The sequence below is a fragment of the Lepus europaeus genome, chromosome 17 (genome assembly GCF_033115175.1).
Source record: "Lepus europaeus isolate LE1 chromosome 17, mLepTim1.pri, whole genome shotgun sequence".
Taxonomy (NCBI): Eukaryota; Metazoa; Chordata; class Mammalia; order Lagomorpha; family Leporidae; genus Lepus; species Lepus europaeus.
The window spans coordinates 78,060,379-78,087,765 of record NC_084843.1 but is presented as its reverse complement, the minus strand read 5'-3'; the positions used below and the strand labels follow the sequence as shown (position 1 = coordinate 78,087,765).

Genomic DNA, 27,387 nt, shown 5'->3' with positions numbered 1-27,387 from the left:
GCAGGAAGCTGGCGCTCCAGTGTGGGACACACGGGCATCTCACTGCTGGGCTGAACACCCGCCCCTGTGATGGCGGTGGTAAAGATCTCTCTGAGTTATATTTCTCGATGCCCATGGGGTTGAGATTTTTTTAAAAATATATTCATTTTATTTATTTGAAAGGCAGAGTAACCTTGGGTGGGGTGAGGCTAGAGAGAGATCTTCTGTTCACTGATTTGCTCTCCGAATGGCCACAAAAAGCCGAGGCTGGGCCAGGCAGAAGCTGGGAGCCTGGAGCTCCATCTGGGTCTCCCATGTGCGTGGGAACAGGAGCCTTCAAAGCAGTGTGTCTCGGTCATCCTGCTCTAGCCCCACCACACCCTCCTGGGCTCCTGGCGATGGAGCAGTAACTCTCCTGAGTGGCCTGTCCTTCTTCCCACCATTAGACTTGCTGGTTCCCAGCGTGGGACACGGTCCAGGCACTGAGTAGCTCCTGGGAAAATCCAACATCCTTGCTCAAGCACACCAGGCAGGACTGGGTGGCAGGCAGGAGGTGAGGCAGGTGGATGAGGAAACCACAGCTGGGAAGGGCTGACCGACAGATACGGTTCTGACGCCTACCCACAATGCCGCAGGGGCAGGCTGAGTGTCGCTCCATGGAGGAGTTGCTGTGGCTATGCAGGGAGCATCAGCTCATTTGTGAGTTTTCTAGAATATTCCTTGAGGCCAGCGGGGTCTCAGGCAGGCAGCAGCTGCAAATACTGGGGGCTAGGTCCAGTCTCCAGCCAGTCTGTAAAGTGCTTGCATCTCAAACCTTTGCTAGGGGCGGGGTGGGGTGCCAAGTGCCCCCGGCTGACCACAGTCTTAATGGGTCTTAATCAATCACAGGTCTGTGTTGAAAGTCTTGGGGTGGGGCGGTCTCCTGCAGGTGTCAGCGCATAGCCCGCCTCCCCCAGGCTGGCACGCACAGCCTCTCACAAGGTATGTCTTTAGCCTGTGGCAGGTTCGGGAGACAGCACCTGGGAACAGAGCTTCCCGGCCAGCGTGCTGCAGTTCCTGGGCCTTGTGCACCGCACCTACCCCCAGGACCCAGCGTGGCGGGCGCCAGAACTCCTGCAGATGCTGGTCACGGTCACCTTCCCCCCAGGAGCCCTAAAGGTAGGACGTGCGGCTGCCCTGCCCCAGCGAGAGCCAGACCTGCCTCAGAGAGCGGGGGTGGGGGGAAGGGAAGAGGGCAGCCACCACCGCAGCTGAGATACACCAGAAGGTGAGTGATGGGGATGCTGGACGCGCAGCCGGTGGTTGTCCTTTTCTGGCCGAGCCACTGCCCAAGGTCATTTTCAGCCCTGAGATTTAACATGCTTTATGGCATTGTTAGGAATCTAACAGTTGGATGGTAGATCCAGTGTGGTTTCATGTGGCACCCAGATGGGGAGTGTGGTCCTTGAAAGGCAGCCATGATGGGGGGGCATGGAACGGTTGCCCCATAATCCTTTGGTGTGGACCCAGCCAGTGAGTGAGCAGGCTCTCCCAGCCAACCTCTCCCAGAAGTGTCTCCATGGGCGAGAGCCTGAAAATGCCGCACTTGCCACGGTTAACAAGGGACACAGCCACGCCCTGAAGCTCCCGCTCTTACTCCAAAGCCCAGGTCCTTTCCATCGCCGTCAGCTTAATAGAAATTAAGCGGCCCAATAACACGTGAGGGTGCAGGCCACCTGTGGCTGCTGTACCTGCACAGAACAGGCACAGGCTCTGTTGTTGTCCTTGACCCCTAAGCAGCACATGTAACAAGTCCTCACGGAGCACTTCTGTTGTACCAGGCGCTGTAGGTAATCCAGAGGTGACGTAGTGCATAAAGCAGACACTGTGTAAGGGTCTGTGCACCTGCGGATTTTGGTACCTGCTGGGAGGGTCCTGGAACCAGACCCTCCCATGGGTACTGAGTCAGACGACTGTGGTTAATTTTAATAAGACTCAGTGCAAAATAGTTCAAGTGGTTTTTAACCGGCTTAGTGGATTCATGTCAACTCAGGGGACTTCCAGGAAAGTTAGAGTTAATGGAACTTCACTGAAGAGCAGAGGACAGCACTGTTGGCTGTGGCAAGCAGAGGGCTGGGACGGACCCACAGGGAGGCTGGGACCCCAGGCCAGATGTGCAGTGGGGGAAGGGTAGGTCTGCAGCATCCCCTGAGCAGCTCCTCTGTGGGGGTGCAGGGACCCTGCCGTGCTTACCCGGGCATCCATTGCCCAGAGGCCAGGCCTGCCATCTGCTGAGTCGGGGTTCCAGCCCAGCGACTCCACCAGCAGCCATGGTGCACGCTCTGACCCAGGCCTCTCCCTGTGCACGGTCCACGGTTTCTGCTCAGGGCAGGACTCTGGCCAGAGTCACCTCCCCAGCTAGCCAGCAGGGCCCCATCCTGGGCTCCTGGCTCCAACTCAGGGGTTGTCCTGCTCGCTCCTTCTGCCCTTGTCCCAGCTCCAAGCCACTCCACAAAGCCCGACAACGTGACAAGGCCCCGTTCCCGCTGAAGCCTGGATGCCCGAAACTTGGGTTTGCAGTGAATTTTCTTGGCGTCTTCCCAGTGAAGGCCGCGGGGAGCTCATTAATGCGGCCGCCACCTCCCTAGGAGCCGTTAAATGCGTTTTATAGCTTAATTAAGAACGGCTGCGTTAATTTTATGAATGAGCAAAGGGAGGTGCCGACAGATGAAGGCGCGTGAGCAGCGCCCGGGCTGGGGGGTCACAGGCCCCGGCCGCCGCACGTCCTTGGCTGTGTCATTCGGCCTCCCAGCCTGCTCCATGTCCTCCTGGTTGTGTCTGGGGTGATGGCTCCTGTCTCAGGGAGCACCCAACATCTTTTATCAACGAGAAGTGGATGCCGAAACTCTTTGAGGGTTCAAGGAAGGGGCGTTCCCTTGTCCTCACGGGGGAGGGGGTCCCGTCTGTCAACACCGCCAGGGCCTGTGCGGGAGGCAGAGCTGGTGCCTGCCCTGCAAGGTGGGAACCGAGTGCCTCTGACCACTCACTGGGTGCACCATGTCATTCTCACAAGTCCCGTGTGAGATCTTGTCTTTATCGCCATGGGAACCCACCGGGGCTGAGAGTGGCGTGAAGGCAAGAAGTGACCTCCCCATCACGTTCTGAGCATTGCAGGCTTCTCTGACTCAAGGGCTAGGCGTGGGCCTGTCCTATGTTCTCAGATTACAGCAGCCACTTTATAAGACGCTGGGCCCCCGGCAAGCTGTGTCTCTCCGCCGAGCCTCTGTTTCCATACCTGTCAATGGGTACAATGGTTATCCTCTGTGTGCCTGTGGCGGAGGGTGTCATGAAAGAGCTGCAGGCAGAGAAGGTGCACATTTGGGGGTTCTCTTGTCTTTAAGGGAGCCGTGGCCGAGTCGCCCTGGAGCGCCAGCGGTCCGGGGGCTGCAGCTGATGGTGACAGCACCACGGAGGGTCTCCAGGCTCCAGCCAAGTCGCATCCCAGCCGGAGGCAGCTGAGGGAGTTCATGCAGCTCCTTCTGAGGGAGGCGCTGCTCGGAGGAGCCCCCGGTCCCAAGCAGTGGCTGCCGCTGGAGCTGCTCCTGGAGGTGGGTTGGGCTGAGTGCTGTGGGCGCGGGCCTGGGAGAGGACAGCCATGGAGGGAAGGGAATGCCCATGGGGAATCTAGGGGTGGGGTGGGGTGGGGACACTGGGTGAGCTTGCCCAGGGCTGAAGATGCTGGCTGACAGGGGGTGCAGACTGTCTCCTGGGACTGTAGGGATGCTTAGGTGTGTAGGTGGAATCTGTGTACTGCATGCAGGTGCTGGCAAAGCAGCAGGTGCATCAGCGCCTGAGGGCAAGATCCCTGGAGGTGGAGCCTGAGGTGTACGGCTCTTGGGCAGAATCTACTGGGTGGATGCCCCACAGAGAGGCACCTGCCAGGTGGCCATTGCTGTGGGCTCCCCCCGCGTGTCCCTAGGAAGAAGGGGATGCTGGGAGCTGACAGGGTGTCCACACTCACAGCAGCTGCCGTGTTAGTGCTGCAGCCGGGCACGCGGAGCAGTGGGCAGCGAGGGGACCCCCGTGGCCGTGCCGCCGCCATCTCAGTCCCAGGCTCCTCTTCCAGGCTTCTCCAGAGAACATCAGCAGCCAGCAGAAGCGAGACTTCCAGTGTGAGATCCTGCTTTCCACCATGGAAATATTCCACATGATGAGCGCAGGCAACATGGCGACACTCAGAGGTGAGTGTCCGTGACAGCAGGCTGCCGGAGAGCCACACACCTGCCAGGCATGGATGCCACCTGCCCCCTGGGTGTCAGTCCCTCTGTGCACCCAGAACAAGAGCTCCTTGAGCCCTGCCCAGATGTCCCGTGAGGGGATGGAGCACTGGCTCCTTTCCCTGACACTCCTGTCATTGCTGGGCCACTCAGAGACAGGAAGTCTTTGCTGGCTTAAAATTGGCCTTTCCCGGGTTCTAGTCCCGGTTGGGGCGCCGGATTCTATCCCGGCTGCCCCTCTTCCAGGCCAGCTCTCTGCTATGGCCCAGGAGTGCAGTGGAGGATGGCCCAAGTCCTTGGGCCCTGCACCCGCATGGGAGACCAGGAGAAGCACCTGGATCCTGGCTTTGGATCAGTGAGATGCGCCAGCCACAGCGGCCATTGGAGGGTGAACCAACGGCAAAAAGGAAGACCTTTCTCTCTCTCTCTCTCTCTCTATCACTATCCACTCTGCCTGTCAAAAAAAAAAATTGGCCTTCCACCAGCTTCATTAGAAACTGTGGCCTCCTCCCATAGGGGAACCAAGGCAGCTGGAATCCAACATCGCTTCCTCACACCTGACACTTGGCACCAATGCTGGGCACAGAATGGGTGCATAGCCAATGTTTCTCAAACAGAGGAACCTGGATGAGGATGTCCCTCTGAATTTATTTAACACGGAGGCTTTGTTCAAAAAACTCAGTGTCAAGGGCAGGCATTTGGCCTAGCAGTTAAGATGCCAGTTGGGATGCCTGCATTCCACATCAGAGTGTCTGGGTGCAAGACCTACCTAGAACTCCTGGCTGCAGCTTCCTGCTGGTGTAGACCCAGGGAGCCAGCAGTGATGGCCCAAGTCGTTGGTTTCCTGCCACTCACAGGGGAGACCTGGATTGAGTTTCTGGCTCGCATCTTTAGGCTGGCCTAGCCCTAGCTGTTGCAGGTATCTGCAGGGAGTGATCCAGTGGATGGATGTACCGTCTCTCTCCCTACTTCTACCTGTCTCTGTCTTCCTGCCTCTCCAGTAGATAAAAGTAAATAAATGAAAACAAAAGCCTGGTTCCAGGGCAGCTGTCCACCCGGACAAGGCTGAACAAACAGGGTTCTTCCCATAGTGTCTGAGCCGTGGGTCGTCCTCTATACTTGTCCTTCCCCAGGACATGCGAATCCGGGCCTTCCAGTGTTTCCAGTGGGGCACCGAGCCACAGAGCACTGGGTCTGGGGCCTGGTGATCCCGCTTCTGGCCTTGGCTCTGTCGCCGGATGGCAGCGTGGTTGGGCAGGTGCACAGGATGGGGAGAATGAGGCATGTCTCTGTGCAGGGTCGTTGCGGGACTTAGCTGGGGTTGCACCCATGTGCGCGCACACACACACACACACACATACCTGAGCATGCACGGCTGACACTAAGGCTTTATCCTCTGCCCAACATGACAGCCAGAACATGAGTCACCCCCACACTGTTCTGTTCGCCTCGAGACCTTACATTCTTCCTCCTCCCCATCCCGCACACATGGAAGAAATGCCTCCTCTTGCCTTCTTGCCCAGCACCTGGCTGATCAGGGTTAATCTGACAAATTACCCGTTCATTGGGCACCTGCTAAGTACAAGGCTCCATCGATAAGTACATGTGGTTGGTTAGGGGCTTGGGGGCTGTGGGGGACAGAGGTCCATTTAGACTGTGAAATTGGTCTGTCTCCCCACCCCACCCCAGGCAGCAAAGAGCCTCAGCCAAACGCAGAAGCTGCCACGGCTCCTTCATTCGCAAGCGTCTCCTGCTTCACCCAGAAGCTGGTGGAGAAGCTGTACGCTGGGATGTTCTCGGCCGACCCCAGGCACATCCTTGTCTTCATCATCGAGCACATCATGCTGGTAAGGAGCCTCCTGCTGCCCGGCTGAGCCTCCGTTCCACATTGCTCTCGGCCAGCGTCCACGGGTCCCTTCCCTGACGCAGACTGTGTGATGGGCACGGCGACCCAGGGAACAGCTGGTGGCTGTTTATGGCCCACAAGGCTCTCCCCCAGGCTACCCGAGGTCCAGCCCAGTGACTGGGAGCCTCACCCTCTGCACTTGAACCTGAGCTCTGTACTCTCCCAGACCCTACATCCTCCCTTTTCAACTTTCCTTGTGATTGTTGCTTTACCCTGGGCAACAAACAGAGTCACCAAGGTGGCTGTGTCCCAGAGGCCTGTTGCTTTTTTCTTCCTTGGTACCAGCCTCCACCTGTCATAGCTGCCTCCCGGAAGTCGTGGCAGGAGTCTGTTTTTCTTTCAACGTTGTATTCTGGCCCACGTACCCAGTGGACAGAAGTCTGCTTAGAAAGACACTCTTACATGTAGGTAGGTGTGTGTGTGTGAGCACACACACACAGAACCATGCAACCTCAACATTCTAGAGACACCCATGGCATTCTAGGGATCTTTCCTGATGAAAGCTCACTGTGACATAATTGTCTTACCCATGGGGATATCTGCCTGTGAGTGGTGGAAAGATCTTTCAATCACTAAGTGGACTCCGCCTCCAGCAGCCCCAGCAAGCAGCCCAAGCACACCCCTTGCAGCAGAACCAAGGACAGCATCCTCCTTCCTCCTCCCACCTGGCAAAACGGCACCCGTCTGTCCCCCCGCAGACCCACACTGGGCCTTAACACAGTTCCCGGGGCGGTGGTGGGTGTGGCGCTGCACAGGTGTGCGGGCCAGCCTGGAAAGAACACTATCGGAAGCCTCTTTAGAAAAGACTCCAAGATGGGAGAACTAGCCTCTGCCCTGTCGAGAATGCAAAGAAGCCCTGAGCTACCTGTGCTCAAAGCAGATACTCAGAGCTAACCAGAGCTGGGCCCACTGGGGATGGATGGTGTACTGTTGGGGTCCCAGGCCCCAGGGTTCCCAGTCCCTGTCACCCCACCTTCATCCTCTCCTGCTCCCTGCCTGTGACTCCCACAATGCATCACCACAGTCTGACAGGTGCCACTCATCTGAAGAGAGGACCCCCAGACAGGCTGACAAAGCTAAGCATCCTAGTAGGAAACACCTGCATTGTTGGTGACACTCTAAGGGACCCAACTGCAAGCCACAATGGGCCTTCCCAACAGAGCGAAAAAAAAAAATTAGCGTGTGATGTGTGCTCCCTGGTCTCTTCCCTGCAGCCAGACAGATGGATGCATGGCCCTGTCAACTTTAAGGCCTCAAATGAGGACCTGGTGCCTCTCCTTCTGAGTTTCTCCTGGACTACAATCCGCTGGACGCTCTCTCCTTTAGAGAGAAAGGCTATGGCTCCAGTGTCCATGTGGGCTGACCCGTTACAGATCACCCAGTCCTCCCGACCCTCGGCCCCTTAGCCCCGAAGTGGGGTGGCCTGGGTGTCTCTGCCTTATGGTGTTACTGTGATGATTATATGAGGCAGTAGATGCAAATCTAGGTGAAGAATGCCTTGCACAACACCTGGAATAGTGTATACACGGTGTTTGCTTCTGTTGCGACACTTGGTTTTAAACTTGATAACACAAACAGCGTGTTCTTATCTGCAGAATGTCCACCATGGTCCTAGCATGTCACCGCTCACTGGTCCTCAACTTCGGTTTTCAATACTTGCTAGGGGTGAACATCTAATGATTTTTTTATATGAGCAATCACTCAAAATCTGCATTGCCTGTATCGATTATTCACTTAGAGCTCAGAGGCACAGCCATTGAAGTCACTGCCTGCAACACTGGCATCCCATAGGAGCACTGGTTCTTGTCCCAGTTGCTCCACTTCCAGTCAGCTCCCTTGCACCGTCTGGGAAGGCAGTGGAAGATGGCCCAAGTGCTCAAGCCCGTACCACCCACAGGGAGACGTGGGTGAGATTCCAGGCTCCTGTCTTCTGTCTGGCCCAGCTCGGGACATTGCAGCCATTTGGGGCATGAACCAATAGTGAACACTATCCCCCCTTCTCTCTCTCTCTTGCTCTCTCTGTAACTTTGCCATTCAAACAAACAAATAAATCTCTTCCCCCACCCCTTTTTAAAAAAGCTCAGAGGTGGAGGGAGCCTGAATTTCAGACCATGTCACTTTTTTTTGATTGTACAATTTTTTTTTTTGCAACCCGAGTCAATATCTAAGTGTGCAGGAAGTTCACAGCTGTGTGTGTGTCTGTCTGCTTGTTACGGCACAGGTCATCGAGCACGCCTCTTCTCAGAGGGACACGGTCATCAGCGCCTTGTACAGCAGTCTGAATAAGGTCATCCTGTACTGCCTGTCCAAGCCCCAGCAGTCCCTGTCCGAGTGCTTGGACCTGCTCAGCATCCTGAGCTTTCTGCAGGAACACTGGGACATTGTCTTGGCCACCTACAACTCCAACGCCAGCTTCCTCCTGTGTCTCATGCATTGCCTTGTGCTGCTCCACGCAAGAAGGTGAGAGCTGCCTGCGTGTCTGCGGGCTGGCCGGTGTTCTTTCTTCATGTGGAACAGAAATAGTTAGAAGGATGCTGGAGTAGGGGTGATACAAATGAGGTGCTCCTTTTGCTTGTCTGGTCACTGAAATTATGTGCCGTGTTGAATGATATGCATTCCCAAGCCTCTCTGGGTGCCTGAGCAGCCAGAATCATCATGAAATAATAATGTACCCAATTCCCACAATTCTAAGGTTGCGAGATATTTCATTGATTTAATTTTTGAGGCAGAAAATGCCGACGTTAAATGTATCCACTTTTTTCTGATGCAGTCAGATTTCAGAAACACAAAGTTGATAAATGCATTACTACAATGAAAAAAATGCAGTAGTACTTCAGAAAGTGTTGGAAAAGTCCAAAAGTTTTTAATGGGTGAGTTTACCTTGGTGCTAAAGATTTTGAAATCTGGGCATATGAGAGATCTAAAAAATTCATGAGAAATGCGTATTATTTAAAAATCTTTGTATGGATTTCAAACTTATTTTTGCACCAAAATAAACACATTTTAAACTACATTTCCACTGTTTTGCAAGTAGTCTCATAAATTACAATATTGTATTGTGCAAGCCAGAATTAATTTGCAGGACAGAAATACACAATATGGTATGCAACAATGATAGAAGGCGATTTAAGTGAAAATCTTTGTGTCTGGTGGTCCTAGTTTTGAAAAAGGTGGTATCTCCCTGTGTCTGTTCACTCCCTGCTCCTGCAAAGTAGAATGATTATACACGCTAAGCATCCTTGTCCAAAACGCTCAGGGCCAGAAATGTTTCAGGTTTCTCGTGTTTTCTGATACAGGAATATTTGCATATGCATAATGAGATATAGGACCCAGGTTGAAAAATGAAATTCATTTTGCTTCATATCCACCTTATAGCTGGGAGGTGATTTTATATGATGCTTTTCTTGTGTCTGTGTTTTGGCTGTGACTCGTCCCATGAGATCAGGTGTGGAATTTTCCCTATATGCTGTCATGTCAATGCTCAAAAAGTGTTGGAATTTGGAGCATTTTTGGATTTTGGATTTGGGAGTAGAGCTGTTTAGCCTGTGTCCCAGGCAGCTTGCTTGCAATGTTATCTCAAACGAATCGAGTCGAGATGAGTGGAGAAGAGAGGCTGATGGGATGTCACCCTTTGATACGTCTTTTGTCTCGATCGTATTTATTCCGTACAAATTACAAGCTTAACCACTGGAAAAAAACATCCCCTTAATCCTGTAGAGTTGCCCACTGAATGTCAGCGACACGGGAGTTAATGTGTCTGAACTCCCAGGGAGGCCCAAGGGAGGACCTGCCTTTTCGTTTGAGATAAAAAAAGACTCATTTTCCATGTAGGATTAAATTTGGGGAGATTTTCTTTTCTCTTCCGTATTTTAAGAGTTAGGCCCTGTCTTTAGTGAAGCAAGGTCCAAAGAGCAAAATGCCGATTGGTTTGTTTTCTTGAAATGACGGACCCACCTCAGATCTCTTTGTGTAGCAAAATGGGCTCCAGTATCCCAAGGTGGTTGTAAAGCTTTAATAGGATGGGGGGAATTTTTTCATATTGTTATGCAGTTGAGTCTGGAGGGTGGTTATCTGTAATACAGAATCATGGAATGGCCCCAAAGAAACTGGAGGTACAGTGAAAAGTCTCTTGTCTACTAGTTATCCAGAAGGATTTGGACTGGAACCCAAGCCAAGAATGACTCCTTATCATCAAGTCTTCCTTTCCCCAAGTGAAGAAGTGAAAGGAAAAAGAGAAGACTTCCCAAGTTTCAGTGATGGTACATTTAATTTGTTGTTTGTTTGGGGCATGGGATGGTGGTGGAAACTGGCACCTGCTCGGGTTGTATTATTGAGTTTACTCTTCCCAAGATAAGAAGGAAATGCTGTTAAGGAAAGATTCAAAGGCTGGAAAAAGACCTAGGGAATCCCAGAATAATGTAGTAGTACAGCAAGTTAATATGGTAGGAAATCACACTGGAGCAATCTTTGTATATTGGGCATGGAATATGGATGGATGAGTGGATGAGTGGTTGGATGGATGGTGACTAGAGATGGGTGGGTGGGTGGACAGATGGATGAATGAGTGGTTGGATGGGTGGATAGCTGGTTGAGTGGTTGTGTAGGTGAGTAGTTAGATAGATGGGTGGGTGGGTGGATGGATGAATGGATGGGTGGGTGGATAGATGGGTGGGTGGGTGGATAGATGGATGGATCAGTGAGTGGGTGGGTGGACAGATAGATGGCTGGATGGAGCTTGGCCTACTTACTGAAACCCTGGGTACTCATTGTAAGTTGAAACCTGTGTGCCATCTCACCTGGCATACACCAACTACACACCAACTACCTCTCAGTGTTGTTCCTCAGGAAATGGGAAGGAGACAAACTCATTTCTTGCTTTTTTTTAAAAAAAAAGCTTATTTATTTATGAGGCAGAGTTACAGACAGAGGGAGAGACAGAGAGAGAGAGAGAGAGAGAGAGAGAGAGAGAGAGAGGTCTTCCATCTACTGGTTCACTCCCCAGATGGCTGTAACTGCCAGAGCTGGGCCTATCGAAAGCCAGGAGCCAGGAGCTTCTTCCAGGTTTCCAAGTCTCCCACGTGGGTGCAGGGGCTCAAGTACTTGGGCCATCCTTTACTGCTTTCCCAGGCCATAGCAGAGAGCTGGATCAGAAGTGGAGCAGAAGTGGATCTGAACCTGTGCTCTACTATGCCATAACTCCGGCCCAATCATAACTTTCTATAAGAATTTCATAATTTATTCTTTTTTAAAAGATTATTTATTTTTTCCTAGTTTCTCACAGATTCAATGTAGTTTGTAGATACAATTCTAAGAATATAGTAATATGCCCTTCCTCTCTTCCTCCCTTTCTCTCCCTCCCACTCTCCTCCTTCTCCCTTTCTTTCTTCCTTTTTTTTAGCTTTTGAGATAACATAGTTTAAAATTACATTATAGGCCGGCGCCGCGGCTCAATAGGCTAATCCTCCGCCTTGCGGCGCCGGCACACCGGGTTCTAGTCCCGGTGGGGGCACCGATCCTGTCCCGGTTGCCCCTCTTCCAGGCCAGCTCTCTGCTGTGGCCTGGGAGTGCAGTGGAGGATGGCCCAAGTGCTTGGGCCCTGCACCCCATGGGAGACCAGGAGAAGCACCTGGCTCCTGCCATTGGATCAGCGCGGTGCGCCGGCTGCAGCGCGCTGGCCGCGGCAGCCATTGGAGGGTGAACCAACGGCAAAAAGGAAGACCTTTCTCTCTGTCTCTCTCTACTGTCCACTCTGCCTGTCAAAAAAAAATTACATTATAGTAAAAAAGCTTGATTCTTCACTGCATAGGAGGTTTAAGAAGTGAAAACCAAAAAGACCCCAGTTTAGTGGGTATATAGAAAAACTGCTATAAACAGTGATTGAATGGGAAAATGATGGTTTCACCCATATACAGTACATTTTAAAGTAACCCTAGATCAGTAAGACTACAGTACTATAGCATTCTTAACCCTTGGTTAGAGAGAAGTGTAAAACAAAGTTTTACAAAACTATACTTGCAGCAATACAGATACCCCCACACACATTTCTTTCTTTTACTTTTTTTTGTTTTTGATTTTTTTCCCCTTGTTTAAAAAATGTTGTCTCCCACAAATACAGGAAAACATGCAGTATTTGTCTTTCTGTGTCTGGCTTATTTCACTCCATATGGGTCTTCTAGTTGCATCCATTTAGATGCAAATGATAGAATTCCATTTTTTCTTATAGCTGAATCACATTCCATTGTATACATATACCACTTTTTTTTTTTTTTTGACAGGCAGAGTGGACAGTGAGAGAGAGAGACAGAGAGAAAGGTCTTCCTTTTGCCATTGGTTCACCCTCCAATGGCCGCCGTGGTAGGCGCGCTGCGGCCGGCGCACCGCGCTGATCCGATGGCAGGAGCCAGGTGCTTCTCCTGGTCTCCCATGGGGTGCAGGGCCCAAACACTTGGGCCATCCTCCACTGCACTCCCTGGCCACAGCAGAGAGCTGGCCTGGAAGAGGGGCAACCGGGACTAGAACCCGGTGTGCCGGCGCCGCAAGGCGGAGGATTAGCCTAGTGAGCCGCGGCGCCGGCCCATATACCACTTTTTTAATCTGTTCTTCTGATGAGGGATGCCTTGGTTGATTCCATATTTTGGCTGTTGGGAGCAGCACTGCAGAACACAGTATCTCTTGGATACACTGTGTTCCTGGCTTTTGGGGATGTGCCCAGCAGTGGGCTTGCTGGATCACATGGCCGGTCTGCTTCTAGTTTTTAAAGAAACCTCCACACTGTTTTGCACCGTGGCCGTGCTGACTTACGTTCCCACCAGCAGTGTGTAAGCGTTCCCCTTTCTCCACATCCTCACCAGCAGTGTTGCTCCCTGTCTTTTGGATTTTAGCCATATCTGCTGGGGTAAGGAGATCTCATTGTGGTTTAGGTTTGCATTACCCTGGAGTTTATTCTTGTAGTTCGTAATCTCAGATCAAGTTAAAGCGATCAGCAATTTGTAACCAAAAATATTATATCCCTACCTCTCAGGCAGTCCTGTGTGTCTGAGAGGTTGTGCTTTCTCTTGATCGAGGAAGCAGAACTACTGTGGCCCTCCACCTGCCACCTTGGTTTCCAGACCATGTTGCTCACTTTGTGACTTCCTGTCACGAGACTGTAGGCGCAAGGGCTTCTGGGTACTGAGCAGAGACGTGCCCAAAGCCAGTGCTCGGGAACAAGCTTGTGATGATGTTGAAGTTGATCTGACACAACGTTGATGGCAGCAGGGGTGTTCATGCTGGGAGAGCTGGACTGGGCAGCTCTAGGGGCTGATACCAGAGCAGAGACCCTTGAACACAGTTTGCAAGATTATCCACGTGGGCTGCGGCAGGCAGAGTTGTTTTGCTGGGTCTGTGGTCTATGTGTGAACAAGCCCTGGGCAGTGAGATGGAAAGCAAGGTGTAGGGAAGGGTCCCAAGTTCCTGGGTGTAGTCTTGAGTTTGGTGCATAGTTTCCATGGAAGGACAGGCTGGATGGAGATGTGTTGGGGAGCTTCCACTAGGCTACTCTGTTACTCAGTAGAATTGAGAGGTCGGGAAAAGGGGCTCACTGAGCCCATCATTCATGATTTCCAGGCCAGGCGGGACTTGGTGGTATGCAGTCGGCCGCGGGGAAAGATCAGCTTGCATGCACACTGGTCACATTGTTGTCAGTCCCGTGACTGAAGCTTGCAACGCTGGGTTGATGTTCATAGCATTAAATGAGAAGGGTGCAGGGAAAAGCAGCCACGGCGCGTCCCCTCCAAGATGCTCAGGCCATCGTCCTGATGGTGCCATGCGCTCTCTCTCTCTCTCTCTCTCTCTCTCTCTCTCTCTCTGCCAGTCCAGCAAAGCATCCAGAGGACGGTGTGGACGCTCTGGCAGCAGCTCGTGGCACAGAGGCGGCAGGCGCTGGAGGATGCCTTCAAGATCGATCTGTCCGTGAAGCCCAGCGAGAGCGAAGTGAAGATGGAAGAGGTCACCCCACTCTGGGAGGAGACGATGCTGAAGGCCTGGCAGCATCACTTAGGTCTCTGTCCGCTCAGCTCCCGGGGGGACAGAAACTCCTGGGTCTCATGGAGCCAGACTTCCCCAAGGGACCCCATGTGTCATTCCCTCCACGTGGGATTGACAGCCCTGAAACATGTGTCCGTCCTCATGACGAATGAGGGCTGCATTGCACCTTGGGTGCAGGAGGGATGGAGGTGCCAACCAAACAAGTAGATCCTAGAAATTTCTTAGGGCAAGGGCTCTGTGTGTCAAAACTCTGACCTGACCTTGGGAGCTTGGGGTTCCCTGCCACCTCCACGCTCACCGATCCTGGGGATGCTAATATGCTGTGAAAGTCTTCATCCTCCCAAGCCCAAGGCCCCTGGCATGCTATCAAGGTTTCTGTGGCCTTCTGCTCCTCTTACTCAGGGTGGCTACAGGAACAGATGTTGATTTTGTCCCCAAGGAGGTCATCGCCCTCCCATTATGGCTCAGACGCTTGTTTGACGTTTTTCAGCCGTTTCCATGTATACTGTTCCGCACTGTCCGATGCTGCAGAGCCTTTATCTAGTTGGCTTTCACTGTATTCCCGACATATATATGTCTACCTATGTGTCTCCATTCATTTGTACTGCCATCGCAGATCACCAGAGGCTGGCCCATTTATAAATTGCAGAAATCCCTTTGCTCACAGTCCTGGAGCCTGAGAAATCCCCAAGATAAGGTGCCAGCAGACGTGGTGTCTGGCGATGGCTCTGCCGGCTTCCAAGATGATGCCTTGTTGTTGTGTCCTCTGGGCGAGCAGAGGGAGGACATTCTCTCCTTCCAAGGTAGAAGGCAAAAAGGCACTAAGCCAGTTCCCCCCAGCCCTTTTGTAGGACGTTGATCCATTCATGGGTTGAGCTCTTCTGGCTTCGTCACCTCCCAGGAGACCCCACTTGTTTGTTTATTTATTTGAAGAGGTAGAGTTAGAGGCAGAGGGAGAGGGAGAGGCAGAGAGAGAGAGAGAGGTCTTCCAGCCACTGGTTCACTCCCCAGGCCAAAGCCAGGAGCCAGGAGCTTCTTCCAGGTCTCAGACATGGGTGCAGAGGCCCAAGGACTTGGGCCATTCTCCACTGCTTTCCCAGGCCGTTAGCAGGGAGCTGGATTGGAAGAGGAGCAGCCGGGACAGAAACCAGTGCCCACATGGGATGCCAGTGCTGAAGGCAGAGACTGAACCTGCTATGCCACAGCGCCAGCCCCGAGATCCCACTTCTTAATGCAAACCGCAGTGAGGATTAAGTTGCAATGTGACTTTGGGACATCACATTCAAACCACAGCAGTACATGTATACGAACAAGGAGGCTTCCCAAAGCTCACGGATGATGCACGTTTGCTCTTAATTCCTGCACTTTGTGAGGCTCCTTTGCAGGTGTACAACTTGGAGTCACAATGTGAGATTTCATTTTGCCTAGAAGCGTGGCAATGTAGGACATCAGAGGGTCCAGGCATTCATGGGAAATGGAATTAAAAGATGATTCTGGTTTGATGGCCCAAATTTTGAATTCTACGCCCATGAGGGGTCACCAGCATGTTCACGGAAGACATGGGTTGTGAGAAAACTGTGCATGGGTTTCAAAATTGTTTGACATCAAAATGAATGTATCTTTTAATTGCATGCACAGGTAGTATAATCTAGGGATCAGATGGACCTTAAAGCCTATGTATGGTATTCTCTGCCAAAAAAATAGGTTTTTTTTTTTTTAAAGATTTATTTATTTATTTGAAAGGCAGCGTTATAGAGAGGTAGGGGCAGAACAAGAGAGAGAGAGAGAGAGAGAGGCCTTCCATCCACTGGTTCACTCCACAAATGGCCCACCACAGCCAGAGCTGTGCTGATCTGAAGCCAGGAGCCAGGAGCTTCTTCCGGGTCTCCCATGTGGGTGCAGGGGCCCAAGCACATGGGCCATCTTCCACTGCTTTCCCAGGCCACAGCAGAGAGCTGGATTGGAAGTGGAGCAGCCGGGACTCGAACCAGCGCCCATATGGGATGCCAGCACTGCAGGCGGTGGCTCTACCGGCTACGCCACAGCACTGGCCCCCAAACCATGTATTTTTAGCACTCTCCACCCGCCAGGTCCTTTAAACACCTGCTCATTGAATCTTAACGACATCTCAGTAAGTGTAGGTATAATATCCTCATTTTATAGGATGAGAAACCAACTCATCCATGACCTCACTGGAAGTAAGGAGCCACTGAGCCAGGGGTTTAAGCCCAGCCTGGCCACGCACAAAGACCCCAACACATCCCTGAGCCACGTGAGGGTTGGAAGGTGGCACTGTCAGCTTGGGGGTCCAGGCCGCTTCCCTTGGTGATGGCAGGTGTAGAGACACGGGGTGCTCTCCTGACAACTTTCTCCTCCTAACAGCCCTTGCCTTCTGCCCCCAGCGTCTGAGAAGAAGTTGCTGGCCAGCCGCTCGCACGCTGCACAGCCGAGCAGAGTTGCTCAGTGGAGTGGAAGCCTGTCTTCGGCCATGAGGCTGGTGCCGGGGCGGCAGACCAAGGACCCGGAGTGCAAGGCAGAGGTGAGCCCGGCTGCGTTTTCCTTAGAGAAGCGTTTGCTTCACACCCCCGGAGTCGTGTCTCCTGTCTGTCTGTCTCTGGGTGTGGTTCCATGTTCCTCTGCATATTTAAGGGTGTGTGTGTGGGGCCCCCCAGTTGAAGCTCATGTAGGAGAGCCAGGGCTTGGGCTGGCTTTGACGTCAGCGAATATGGACTCCCCTCAGTGCTGTGCGGTTTTCCCTGCTCTTCTTTGGAGTCAGGTGTACTCGGAGGGTGCGGTCCCTCTGCTCAGCAGGTGCCGAGGGAGCAAGAATAAGCTTGCTCCATTCCCAGTGGATGCAGTGGGGGGACCTTGTGGCTGTGTGGGGTGAGACGTTGGGGGTTTTTTGACCCGTTTCTCCAAAGCCGTGCCACACATCGTCCTAACACTCGGTGGTCCCTGCAATGCCAGTTGCTGTTGTAAGGAATTTGGAGCCCAGTGGGGGGGTGGGTGTCCCTGCTCTTCCATGTCTGGGGCCTCGGCCGGGGTCATCGGAAGCTCCGTTGCTTTCATGGCTCGTGGTTGCTGCTGGCTTTGGTCTGAGGCCTTAGCTGGTGCTGTTGGCTGGAACTTGGACACATGGACTCTGCGCGTGCACTGGGCTTCCTTATAATATGGTGGCAGGGCCGATGTGGAGAGAGAGAGAGAGAAAGAGAGAGAGAGAATCAGGCAGCGGTTGTATCATCTGTTGTGACCTAGCCTCTGGAGCCAGACAGTGTCACTGTGGCTGAGATAGGCATAAAGTTCTGTAGAGTTCAAGGGCAGGGAAGTGGACTGCGCCTGCCTATGGGGGCGGGGCAGGGCAAGGTCTTGCAGGAGCACGTGAGAACAGGTGTGTTGCCGAGGCTCCTGTTGGAAAACACAGTGAGCCATGGATTCCAGTGTTGGGGACGTGGACATCTTCAGGCTGACGTGGGACCTTACTGGACGTGGCCTTGGGAAATGTACTCAACTTACAGGAGTCTTGGTCACCTTCTTTCTACAATGGGACAAATATAACGATGGGAGGGGCTCCTTGGGGAGGTGGTGAGGATGCTGACCGGCGTCTTGCACAATCCCAGCTCTCAGCCTGTGCGACTTTGGAAAACGAGGAGGGCCTCAAAGCCCACCTAACCCACTGTCTGCCGGGGTCAGAGGTTGGCAGGGAGGCGCCGCCACCCCCACCGGATGCTGGGGAGAGGAGGAAAGCTCACGGCTGGCTGCCCGTGGCTGCCGAGGCCGGGCCGGAGGAACCTTTCTTCCTTCTAAACCTCAGGAGCCCAGGCTTCCGGGCTCATGGAGAGAGAGAGATCAAACCCAGAAGAGAGCTGGGCTGGGGTGGCTGGGTCTCCATGGCTGGAACAGAGGGCACAGCCCACAGCCCATTCAGGCTGTACCCTCAGTGTGTCGGCCTGGTGAAGACATTGCACAGTTAGGTTTGTTGACAGACTCACTGATTGAATGAATGAATGAGTGAGTAACTCACCCATGTTTTGTAACAGGTGTATTAGAGTGGTCTCACTAGAAATGTCATTAACTGTACACATTTTTTAATTATGAGAAGCATACATGTGTACTTAGGCACAGAGAGAGAGAGAGAGAGAGAGAGAGAGAGATCTTCCATCCTCTGGTTCACTCCTCAAATGGCTGTAACAGTCAGGCCTGGGCCAGGCCAGAGAGCCAGGAGCCAGGAACTCAATTCAGGTCTCCCACATAGGTGGCAGGATCCTAATGAATTGGGCCACCACTGCTCTCAAGAACTGTGTTAGGAGGAAGGTATTAGGAGAATACAAGAACACAAGAACTGTATTAGGAGGCAGAGCTGTGTAAATTGAAAACCAGGTACCTGACAGGGGACAGGGCATCTTAACCACCAGGCCAAACGTCTGCCCCCAGCCCTGTTACCTAGATGTGGAAACCAAAGCTAAAACAATTGCGAGGCTTGGCAGCCGTTCACTGTCAGAGTGAAGGCAGCATCCCATCCCTGCACTGCCAGGCAGGACCCCGGGCAATGCACAGAGCCTCTCAGGGCCCCGGTCCTGGACCTACAGCCGCCTACACCAGAGCTGATGGAGGCCTTGTTGCGCCTTAGAAACAGAAGAGGGTGCAGAAGATCCCACCTTCCCCTATAGTGCTCTCTGCCCAGGGGGACACTCCCACAGGCGACGGCACAAACTGACCTCCTGCTTTGTACCCAATGACCAATGCCATCGATGGCTGGAGCGGTCCACTTCTTCCCTTGTCTGCTCCCTGGCACTGGTACTCCTGGACCAAGTTAACCCTGGTCCAGGGGTCAGGTCAGCCTGGCTGGGGAGCTAAAGAAGGGCTGATGAGGGTGCTGGGTGTCACAGTCATTCATTCTTGCTGTGGGAGCTCCTGCAGCCATGGGTGCTGCCTCTTGTTCCAGCCCCTGGCTCCCTCCTCCCCATCGCTGGCACAGCCTAGCTGCCTGAGCATCCTGGGGAGATCAGTGGAGACACAGCTTGTGCGAGAGACGCTTGGGTTGACTACATGTTTGGGGCCACATGGCTATACCAAGTGCTTCTACCACTGAGAGATCTGCAAGGGAGACTATCAAGCCCACCCCGGCCTTGGCGGAGGCAGGTTGCTGAACCCAACATCTTCCCAATCAGCGGAAGTGTCATCCGTTGAGTGTGTACCCCGTCCCCTGCTGTAGTCATGGGCTTGGGACAGAGAACAAGGCTGTGGGGGCAAAGACACTCAGCAAGCTGAGAATGAGTTTGTTCATGGTGGAGGTGCTGGTCGCAAGGAGGAAACAGAGCCGGACTAGGGGAGAGGGTGCAGGCGAGGGGCTGGGATGCTCAGTGAAGAAAATGAGCCAGGCTGTCTCCGGCAAGGGGCGTGGGGGCTACGGGCAGGATTCAGGAAGAACAGGTGCCTCGTGATGCTGTGGAGAGTGGCCAGGTAGAGAAGACACTGGGGCAGTGGTGCCGAAGCCTGTGTGAGCTGGGGTGTTCCCGGGCAGCACTGGTGGGTGTGGCTGGATGGAGACAGACAGGGGCGCCCAGAGCCATGCTACTTCCTGGCAGTTGCAGGGCTGGGGAGGGGGGGTGTGTTCCTGAGCTTTGGCTGTGAGTGTGGACGGCAATGCACGACCTGCAGAGATGTGGCAAGCAAGGATGTTTTTCTCTTGGACCCAGACACTTGGAATCTGAGAGAGATAAGCACAGCCCAGCTTTTGTGACTGCCACAGAATCCCTCACCCTGGGTTCTGCCTTCTCCTTGGACCCTACTTTCTCTTCAACCTGATCTCATTTGTCCTTCCTTGGGGTGTAAATTATCTTTTGAAGGTTCTAAAAGATAAATTATTATTAGTATCTTAAACATTAGTTTGTATTTGCTATTGATTTTCTTTCTTTTTTTTTTAAATTGTGTATTTGAGAAGGAGAGCAAGCGAGAGAGAGAGAGAGAGAGAGAGAGAGAGAGAGAGAGAGAGGAAGTTCCTATCCAGCGGTTCACTCCCCAGATGCCCTCAGTGACCAGTGCTGGGCTGGCACCAAAATTGTGAGCTGGGAACTCCATCCAGGTCTCCCACGTGGGTGGCAGGAGCCTAACCACTTGAGCCATCACCCCTGCCTCCCAGGGTCTGCCTTAGCAGGAGGCTGGAGCCAGGAGCCGGAGCCAGAGGCAGGTGTGGGACCCAGGCAGCTCCACTGTGGACGTGGGCCGTCCCGACTAGCATCTCCACTGCTACCGTCAACTCCCACCCCACGATAAGTTAATTTCAAAACAATCAGACCGTTGCTTAGCCGGGCTCTTTTCGGGTGGCTCATTCCGGGCCGGGCACGAGGCCTTACATACGAGTAGGCTCAGAGAACCAGGCAGTTGCAGGCTGCTCCCCCCTCCTTTGGCTGACACGAAGCCCACCAGCCTTCAGACCCCGCATCCGCCACTCATCTCCGCGAGGCGCCTTTGTCGCTAACAGAAGGCACAGCTTCTCAGGTACATATGCGCGCCGTGATGTCATAGGATAAGAGCATCGACTATTTGCCCTGGGGTCTGTTTAATTATTTTTAAAAATTAATTTTGATTATTACAGCTGATTACACCTCAGTGAGCAATGTAATTGATATTTTCTAATGTATCCCAAGGAACATTTTGTACAACACGCTTTTGGTTGTTGAAGGTTAAAGACTCCGTTATTGGTTTTTCCCTAAATATGCCCACATCATTAGTGCCTCCAGTGAGAAGGTCGCCATCTGGAAAAAGCAGCATGGAGACATTATTCAGGCACAAGTGCATGAAATTGGGGTTTCTGCTTCTTCTGTCTCTCTCCCGCAAAGAGGAGGCTTGTAATTAAAGGGGTTGATGTTGGAGGAGACATTAGTCATCCGGTGTTATTCCTTATCATGTCAGCGACTGACAGCTCTATAGCACTGATAAATTGTTCCTGGGAGTCGGACACATGACGAAGGCTTCGCAGTTCCTCTTCCTCGTCTTCACGTTCCGTGCAAAGCGTGCAAGTTCGTGGCAGGTGGGCTGAACCTGGAGCCAAGGCTGACCTGCTAGATGCCATGTCTCCTTCTTCTGCCCTTGACCTTCTCACACTCCCTTCTAGGGTCAGGTTGTGAAGTCACTGGCTCTGGTGTGGAGGAGATGCTGGGTTGGACAGAGGCGGGAGCTTGGGCTTGCTTGAGGCCACCAAAGGCCCTCTCGTGGTGTTCAGGAGGCCACGTCGTCATGTCCCCTCTCTCTCCATACTCTGGCTGGTCGTTCCTCTCCACCACAGTGGACACCACCTTGCTGGCCTGATCAATCCCAACTTCCTTATTTAAAAGCAGTTTGAGGGGTGGGCATTGGGTCCAGTAGTGGAGGTGTCACTTAGAATGGCTGCATCTCATAACGGCGTGTTCATGTTCAAGTCCCAGCTCCACTCTGGATTCCAGCTGCCTGCTAATGCAGACCCTAGGAGGCAGCAGGGGGTGGGGCAGGTGGTTAGGTCCCTGCCATCTGCATGGAAAACCTGGACGTAGCCTCTGGCTCCTGGCTTCAGCATGGCCCAGCTGTGGACATTACAAGCCTTTGGAAAGTAAACCAGTGGAATTCTCTCTCTCTCTCTGCTTTTCAAATAAAATCAATAAATGAACTACTTGGAATGATGTGAACAACCAATGTTGGTTTCCTAGTTTTGACAGATACACCACTAGCAACATATGATGTTACCATGGTGGGAAACTAAGTGTGTGACAGACAGGAACTCTCTGTATTATTTTTATAACTCTTTGCCTCATCTAGATTTATTGCCAGATATAAAGTAGATCATGATCTGTTTATTTTTCTTAGACATCAGCAAACAGAAAATGGGTCCAGGGAGCTGGGGGCTGGGAGCTGGGTAGGATGTGGGTATGGAGGTGGTGATGCCTGGAGCTGGGATGCCAGGATGGGAGGGTGAGTGAGCAGAGCCCGGGCAGAGCAGGGGGCTCAGGCAGGGAGAACGGAGCCCTGCAGGTCCAAGACCGGCTCCGGAGTGGGTGGACAGAGGCCAGGGCACGTGGCATCATGGGCTGTGCTGGGAGGGGGTCTCTGTGGAGCAATGGCACCTTCCTTGTCTGCAGCTCAATTTAAACATGAAGGCTACAGGGCCAACCTGGCCGAGGGCTGTAGCATCGTTCAAGTGGGAGACAGTGGGTGTGCAGCAGCAGGAGGGGAAATGAGAAAAAAAAAAAATCCAAACACGTTCCAGAACATTCCAAGAAGACCCAAGCACATTCCGGAAGACTAGCAAGGACAGAGTTACCAGCTTTGAAATGGGGGGTACCCAAGGTGTGTGATCCGGTTGGGACAGGAGCAAGAGCCACAGAAAGGGAATTGGTTCAGAGTCACTTCTGGTCCATACAAGGTGTGGATGCAGATCCTGGTCCCACACAGCGTCCCAGAGAGCGTGAGCTGGATTTCACCCCACTTCCCCTGTGGGATCAGCCGCACGTGTGAGGAGATGCTGGGAGACCCACACAGCAGCCTCTGAGCAAAGCTTGGGGTGCCCGGGGAGGAGACAGACTCCCATAACGGAAGGCCAGGACTTGGGTCCGCGGGTTCTCACGGCTCTCGGCTGCGGCTGGGCACGCTCGCAGGTGCTGTTTTTAGTGCCATGTCTTAGGGAGCCGGGATGGCTCGTGCAGGGCTCGTGCAGGGCTCGTGCAGCGAAGTCAGCAGTGTGAGAATTAGCAGGAGGGGGCAGGAGTTCGTCAGAAGCCTGAGAGTGGCGCTGCAGTTGCTAACATAGCAGGAAAAACTTGTTGGAGTTAGTCCACCTCTCCCCTGGCAAGGACAGGAGATTGTTGTGTGTTTGCCCCACGGAGACCCTCTGAGACCAGTCCAGGAGCCCCTCTGAGACCAGCCGGACCTGCCGTGGTGGGCCTTGGGGATCTCAAAGGCAGGGCAGGGCACTGGCAGGGTGACTGTGGATCTGCTTCTCTGACCCGGTGTCTCCCGCCAGAGCTGCCGTGTCCCCAGCAGGGGGCGACATTGCTGCCTGAGCCCAACAACCCAGTGATGGTTCTGTCGCAGGCAGCCTCGCTGGGGTCGCTGGTAAGGGAAATGGCATTTCTGATCACCCACTCCGAGCCCCTCACCCACTGGCTCTTAAATACACCACTGTGGAAATTCGCCAACGTGCAAAGAAATAAATAACCGAATAAGTCCCCATGCACCTGTCCATCAGTCCCCTCCAACAGTGTTCAGCTCCCGGCCAGTCTTCAGCGTGCTCTGTCACTACCCATTTCCCCTCAGTGCACTGGATAATTTGGGGACAGCATCCCACATGTCCCATCATTTCGCGCAGCACTGTTTCTACATGCTTATTTTCCTCTTGGAAGAAATCATGAAACCTCAGTGCACATTGTGGAAAAGAACCGGAAGGCTTCGGCGTCGCCATGGGAGCCATCAGGCTGTTCCTGGTCTCTGTGTGTGTGTCCTGCAGAGGAGGGGCTGGCAGTCTCGCTGAGGCTGAAGGCACGGACCTAGCCCTTCCCACCTTCATGCTTTGGCTCCTCTGTGGTCTGTGGGGTGGACAGCAGTTGAGGTACAAGTCACAGATGTCCACGTCCATGGGATAAAAAGCTCAGGAGTCAGGAGAGCCCCAGGAGGGGACCGTGGCTCTTCAAGTGGGCTTGGCAATGGAGGGGAGGGGGCTTGGTGGCACACAGGGGAAGAGCCAAGGCTGAGACAAGCCACCACGTGAAAGATGGAAGTCAGAGTTCCCCTGAGACGCTCTGTTGGACAAGCTGAAGCTGGAGTGGCTTAGAGGCCACAGGACATTCTTAAAATCGGAAATTCAGGATAGTTCCTCCTGAACGATACATTCAGCATCATGTCTGTAGGCAAGAGAGAACAGGCTGCCCAGTAAACGCTCTTAACGCTGCTAAGAGAGGCGTTTGGTGACCGAACCTGACCTCGAGGGGAAAGTTACGACACAGGAGGGGCCGAGGCCCTGGGAGGGGTGAGGTCTGGGGATCAGACTCAGCCGGCCGTGCCAGCTAAGGAGGAAGGCCTGGCTGTGTGCACCAGGAGAAGAGGAGTCGTGGAGAGCTCGGCAATGGGAAGGGGCACTCAGACAACCTGCACGCGTGGACCTGGTACGAAAACCACACCATTGTCTCCTGGGAAACCCCGATTGTGTTTGGCCGTGGGAGAGACCTTGTGACCCTGTAGTTAAGTAGGAATGACGCTTAGAGGAGTAAAACTGTCCAGCAGCAGGGGAAGCCACTTTGGAAAGCTGCTCTGCTCGCGTGGGTGCTGCCCCGGACACCCCCTGTCCCGCAGGACTCGGCTTTTCCTGCCCGTGGGGGCTCAGGCTAAGACTCGCCTCCTCTGATTCTCTTGCTGACATAACGACCCTCTGGATAACAGCACCATCCCCGGCCTGGGCTCAGAGCTCTCCGCCGTGCTGCCAGGCTGGGCCGTTCGCAGACAGGACGTCTGTTGCGCGCGAGTTATGCCAGGATTCGAGGGCAGGGAAGGAAGAGAAAGATAACCGAGTCCAATATTATGTTTGTAAGCCTCAGAAGTTTCCTCTTTCACTTGAACTAAGAGTGAAGCCCTGGTATCTTGTGTTGTCATCTTCAGTCTGGCAGGCAGCTGAGCCCAGTGTGTGTGAGCATGACTTCCCCCAGGGGCACGGCGTGAGCGTGATGGGGGCGGAGAGAGGCCATTGTGGTGTCGCAGATAGGCATCCGGCCTGGGGAAGGGGGTAGCGGATGAATTAGCTATTTAGGTTGTCTCCTGGTGGTCTGGGCAGTCACCCAGAGTCCTCTCTTTCCTCTTTTCCCCTTGAGTCACTCACATATGACACATGCACACACACACATGCACACAGAAGGCACATGCGTGCATATGGACACATGCATGGACACACATGTATACATGCATACATAAAGATATACACACATACATGTAGAAGACACACATGTGCATACAGACACATACACACATGCATACACACATGCACATGCATGCAGAAGACACACATGTGCAGGCACACATGCACACACATGCATAGATACACATGCACCTGCATATAGAATGCACACGTGTACATACAGGCACACATGCACACACATGCATAGATACACATGCACCTGCATGCAGAGGGCACACATGTACATACAGACACACATGCATAGATACACATACACATATGCAGAAGGCACACGTGTGTATACAGACACACTGGCATAGATACACATACACATACGCAGAGGGCACACGTGTGCATACAGACACACATGCATAGATACACATACACACACGCAGAGGGCACACGTGTGCATACAGACACACATGCATAGATACACATACACACACGCAGAAGGCACACGTGTGTATACAGACACACCAGCATAGATACACATACACACACGCAGAAGGCACACGTGTGCATACAGACACACATGCATAGATACACATACACACACGCAGAGGGCACACGTGTGCATACAGACACACATGCATAGATACACATACACATATGCAGAAGGCACACGTGTGTATACAGACACACCGGCATACATACACATACACATACGCAGAGGGCACACGTGTGCATACAGACACACATGCATAGATACACATACACACACACAGAGGGCACATGTGTGTATACAGACACACATGCATAGATACACATACACACACACAGAGGGCACACGTGTGTATACAGACACACATGCATAGATACACATACACACACGCAGAAGGCACACGTGTGTATACAGACACACATGCATAGATACACATACACACATGCAGAGGGCACACGTGTGCATTTAGACACACATGCATAGATACACATACACGCAGAAGGCACACGTGTGTATACAGACACACATGCATAGATACACATACACACACGCAGAGGGCACACATGTGTATACAGACACTCATGCACATATATACATAAAGGTACCCATCCACCTGCATACAGAAGGCACACGTGTGTGCAGACACACATGCACAGAAACACATGCATGCACACATGGGAATGCAGATGCACATGCATACACACATGCACAAGCGTGTATGCAGACACACACACATGCCCGTGCACACACTACACTCATGTCCCATTCTGCAAACACGCTCGTCATGTCAGTGAGGAGAGGAGACGTTTGTTGGAACAAATCCATCTCAGACCTGAGCAGGGATGCTAGTTCCTTCCATCAGAGGTTTTGTAAAAGCGGCTGTGTCGCCAGCACAGGGTTAGTATCCAGGAGAAGGGGTGGGGGCATTCGGGGGTGATGGGAGACAGTGGCCTTTCTTCTTCCGTTTTAATGAGGTCTTAAACATCACTCATCCATCCCAGTCCCTGTTTACAGGAGTTTGGAAAACAGATGCAAATGAACAAAGCAAACACAGACACCTGAAATGATGTTTCCTTTACCAAGTGCATCATTCTCAGGACATCTTTATCTCCATAATAGAAGGATAATTAACATCACTAATTATCTAATTAAGTTCATTAAGCATCCACCAACAGTGCACCGTGAAGTTGACATTATGTTCTACTGTCAACAAATGCTTTTGATTTCTTAGGAAGTAATTAAAATGTAAATTAGCATGTGATTCTATGCACAGGGGAAGTTTTGAATCAGATATTCATTTCAAAACTGCTTAGAGCAATGGAGTTTTGGTTTTTTTTTTTCCTTCTTCCATAAAAGCGGTCATTTTGCTCTTAGTGGCGTACATTGCATTTGCCACACTGCTGTTTGTGTTTGAGTCATAGCAAGGTTACCAGGTGACACCCGGGGGGAGGTGATCCGTCTATGACTATGCTACATGCTGTTTTATTTGCCCATTTTATTGAATATGTTCGTGGCCTCTGCATTTAAAAGCATCGCAACAGATAGATTTTCTTAGAAAAAAAGGGGGGAGGGGTGGTCCATAGCTCATGTCTTAAATTCTCTAGCTAAGCTTACTTTCTAAAAGGCATTTTAGGACAAATATTTTTTTCTGCTTGCCAAAAGAAAGTATGTATTCACTTGAGAGTCAAAGAAACACAGAAAAAGAGAGCAAGCTCCCATCCACTCTTTTATTCCCCAGATGGCTGAAACCAGGAGCCAAGAATGCAAGCCAGGTCTCCCGTATGGGTGTTCGGAACCCAGGTACTTGAGCCAACACTGCTGCCTTCCCAGGGTCTGCGCTGGTAGGAAGCTGGGGTCAGGAGCCAGA

At 52.5% G+C, this 27,387-nt stretch overlaps 1 protein-coding gene across 1 annotated transcript in view; it reads left to right on the top strand.

The window, feature by feature from the left end:
• WDFY4 (WDFY family member 4) overlaps positions 1-27,387 on the top strand; it is a 243,414-nt gene that overhangs the window by 101,607 nt on the left and 114,420 nt on the right. The window contains exons 31-38 of the mRNA XM_062214495.1: positions 973-1,137; positions 3,360-3,566; positions 4,085-4,199; positions 5,925-6,082; positions 8,363-8,601; positions 10,282-10,400; positions 13,994-14,179; positions 16,569-16,705. Of these exons, the coding sequence (XP_062070479.1) occupies positions 973-1,137; positions 3,360-3,566; positions 4,085-4,199; positions 5,925-6,082; positions 8,363-8,601; positions 10,282-10,400; positions 13,994-14,179; positions 16,569-16,705 (1,326 nt within the window). The remainder of the gene's footprint in view (positions 1-972; positions 1,138-3,359; positions 3,567-4,084; positions 4,200-5,924; positions 6,083-8,362; positions 8,602-10,281; positions 10,401-13,993; positions 14,180-16,568; positions 16,706-27,387) is intronic.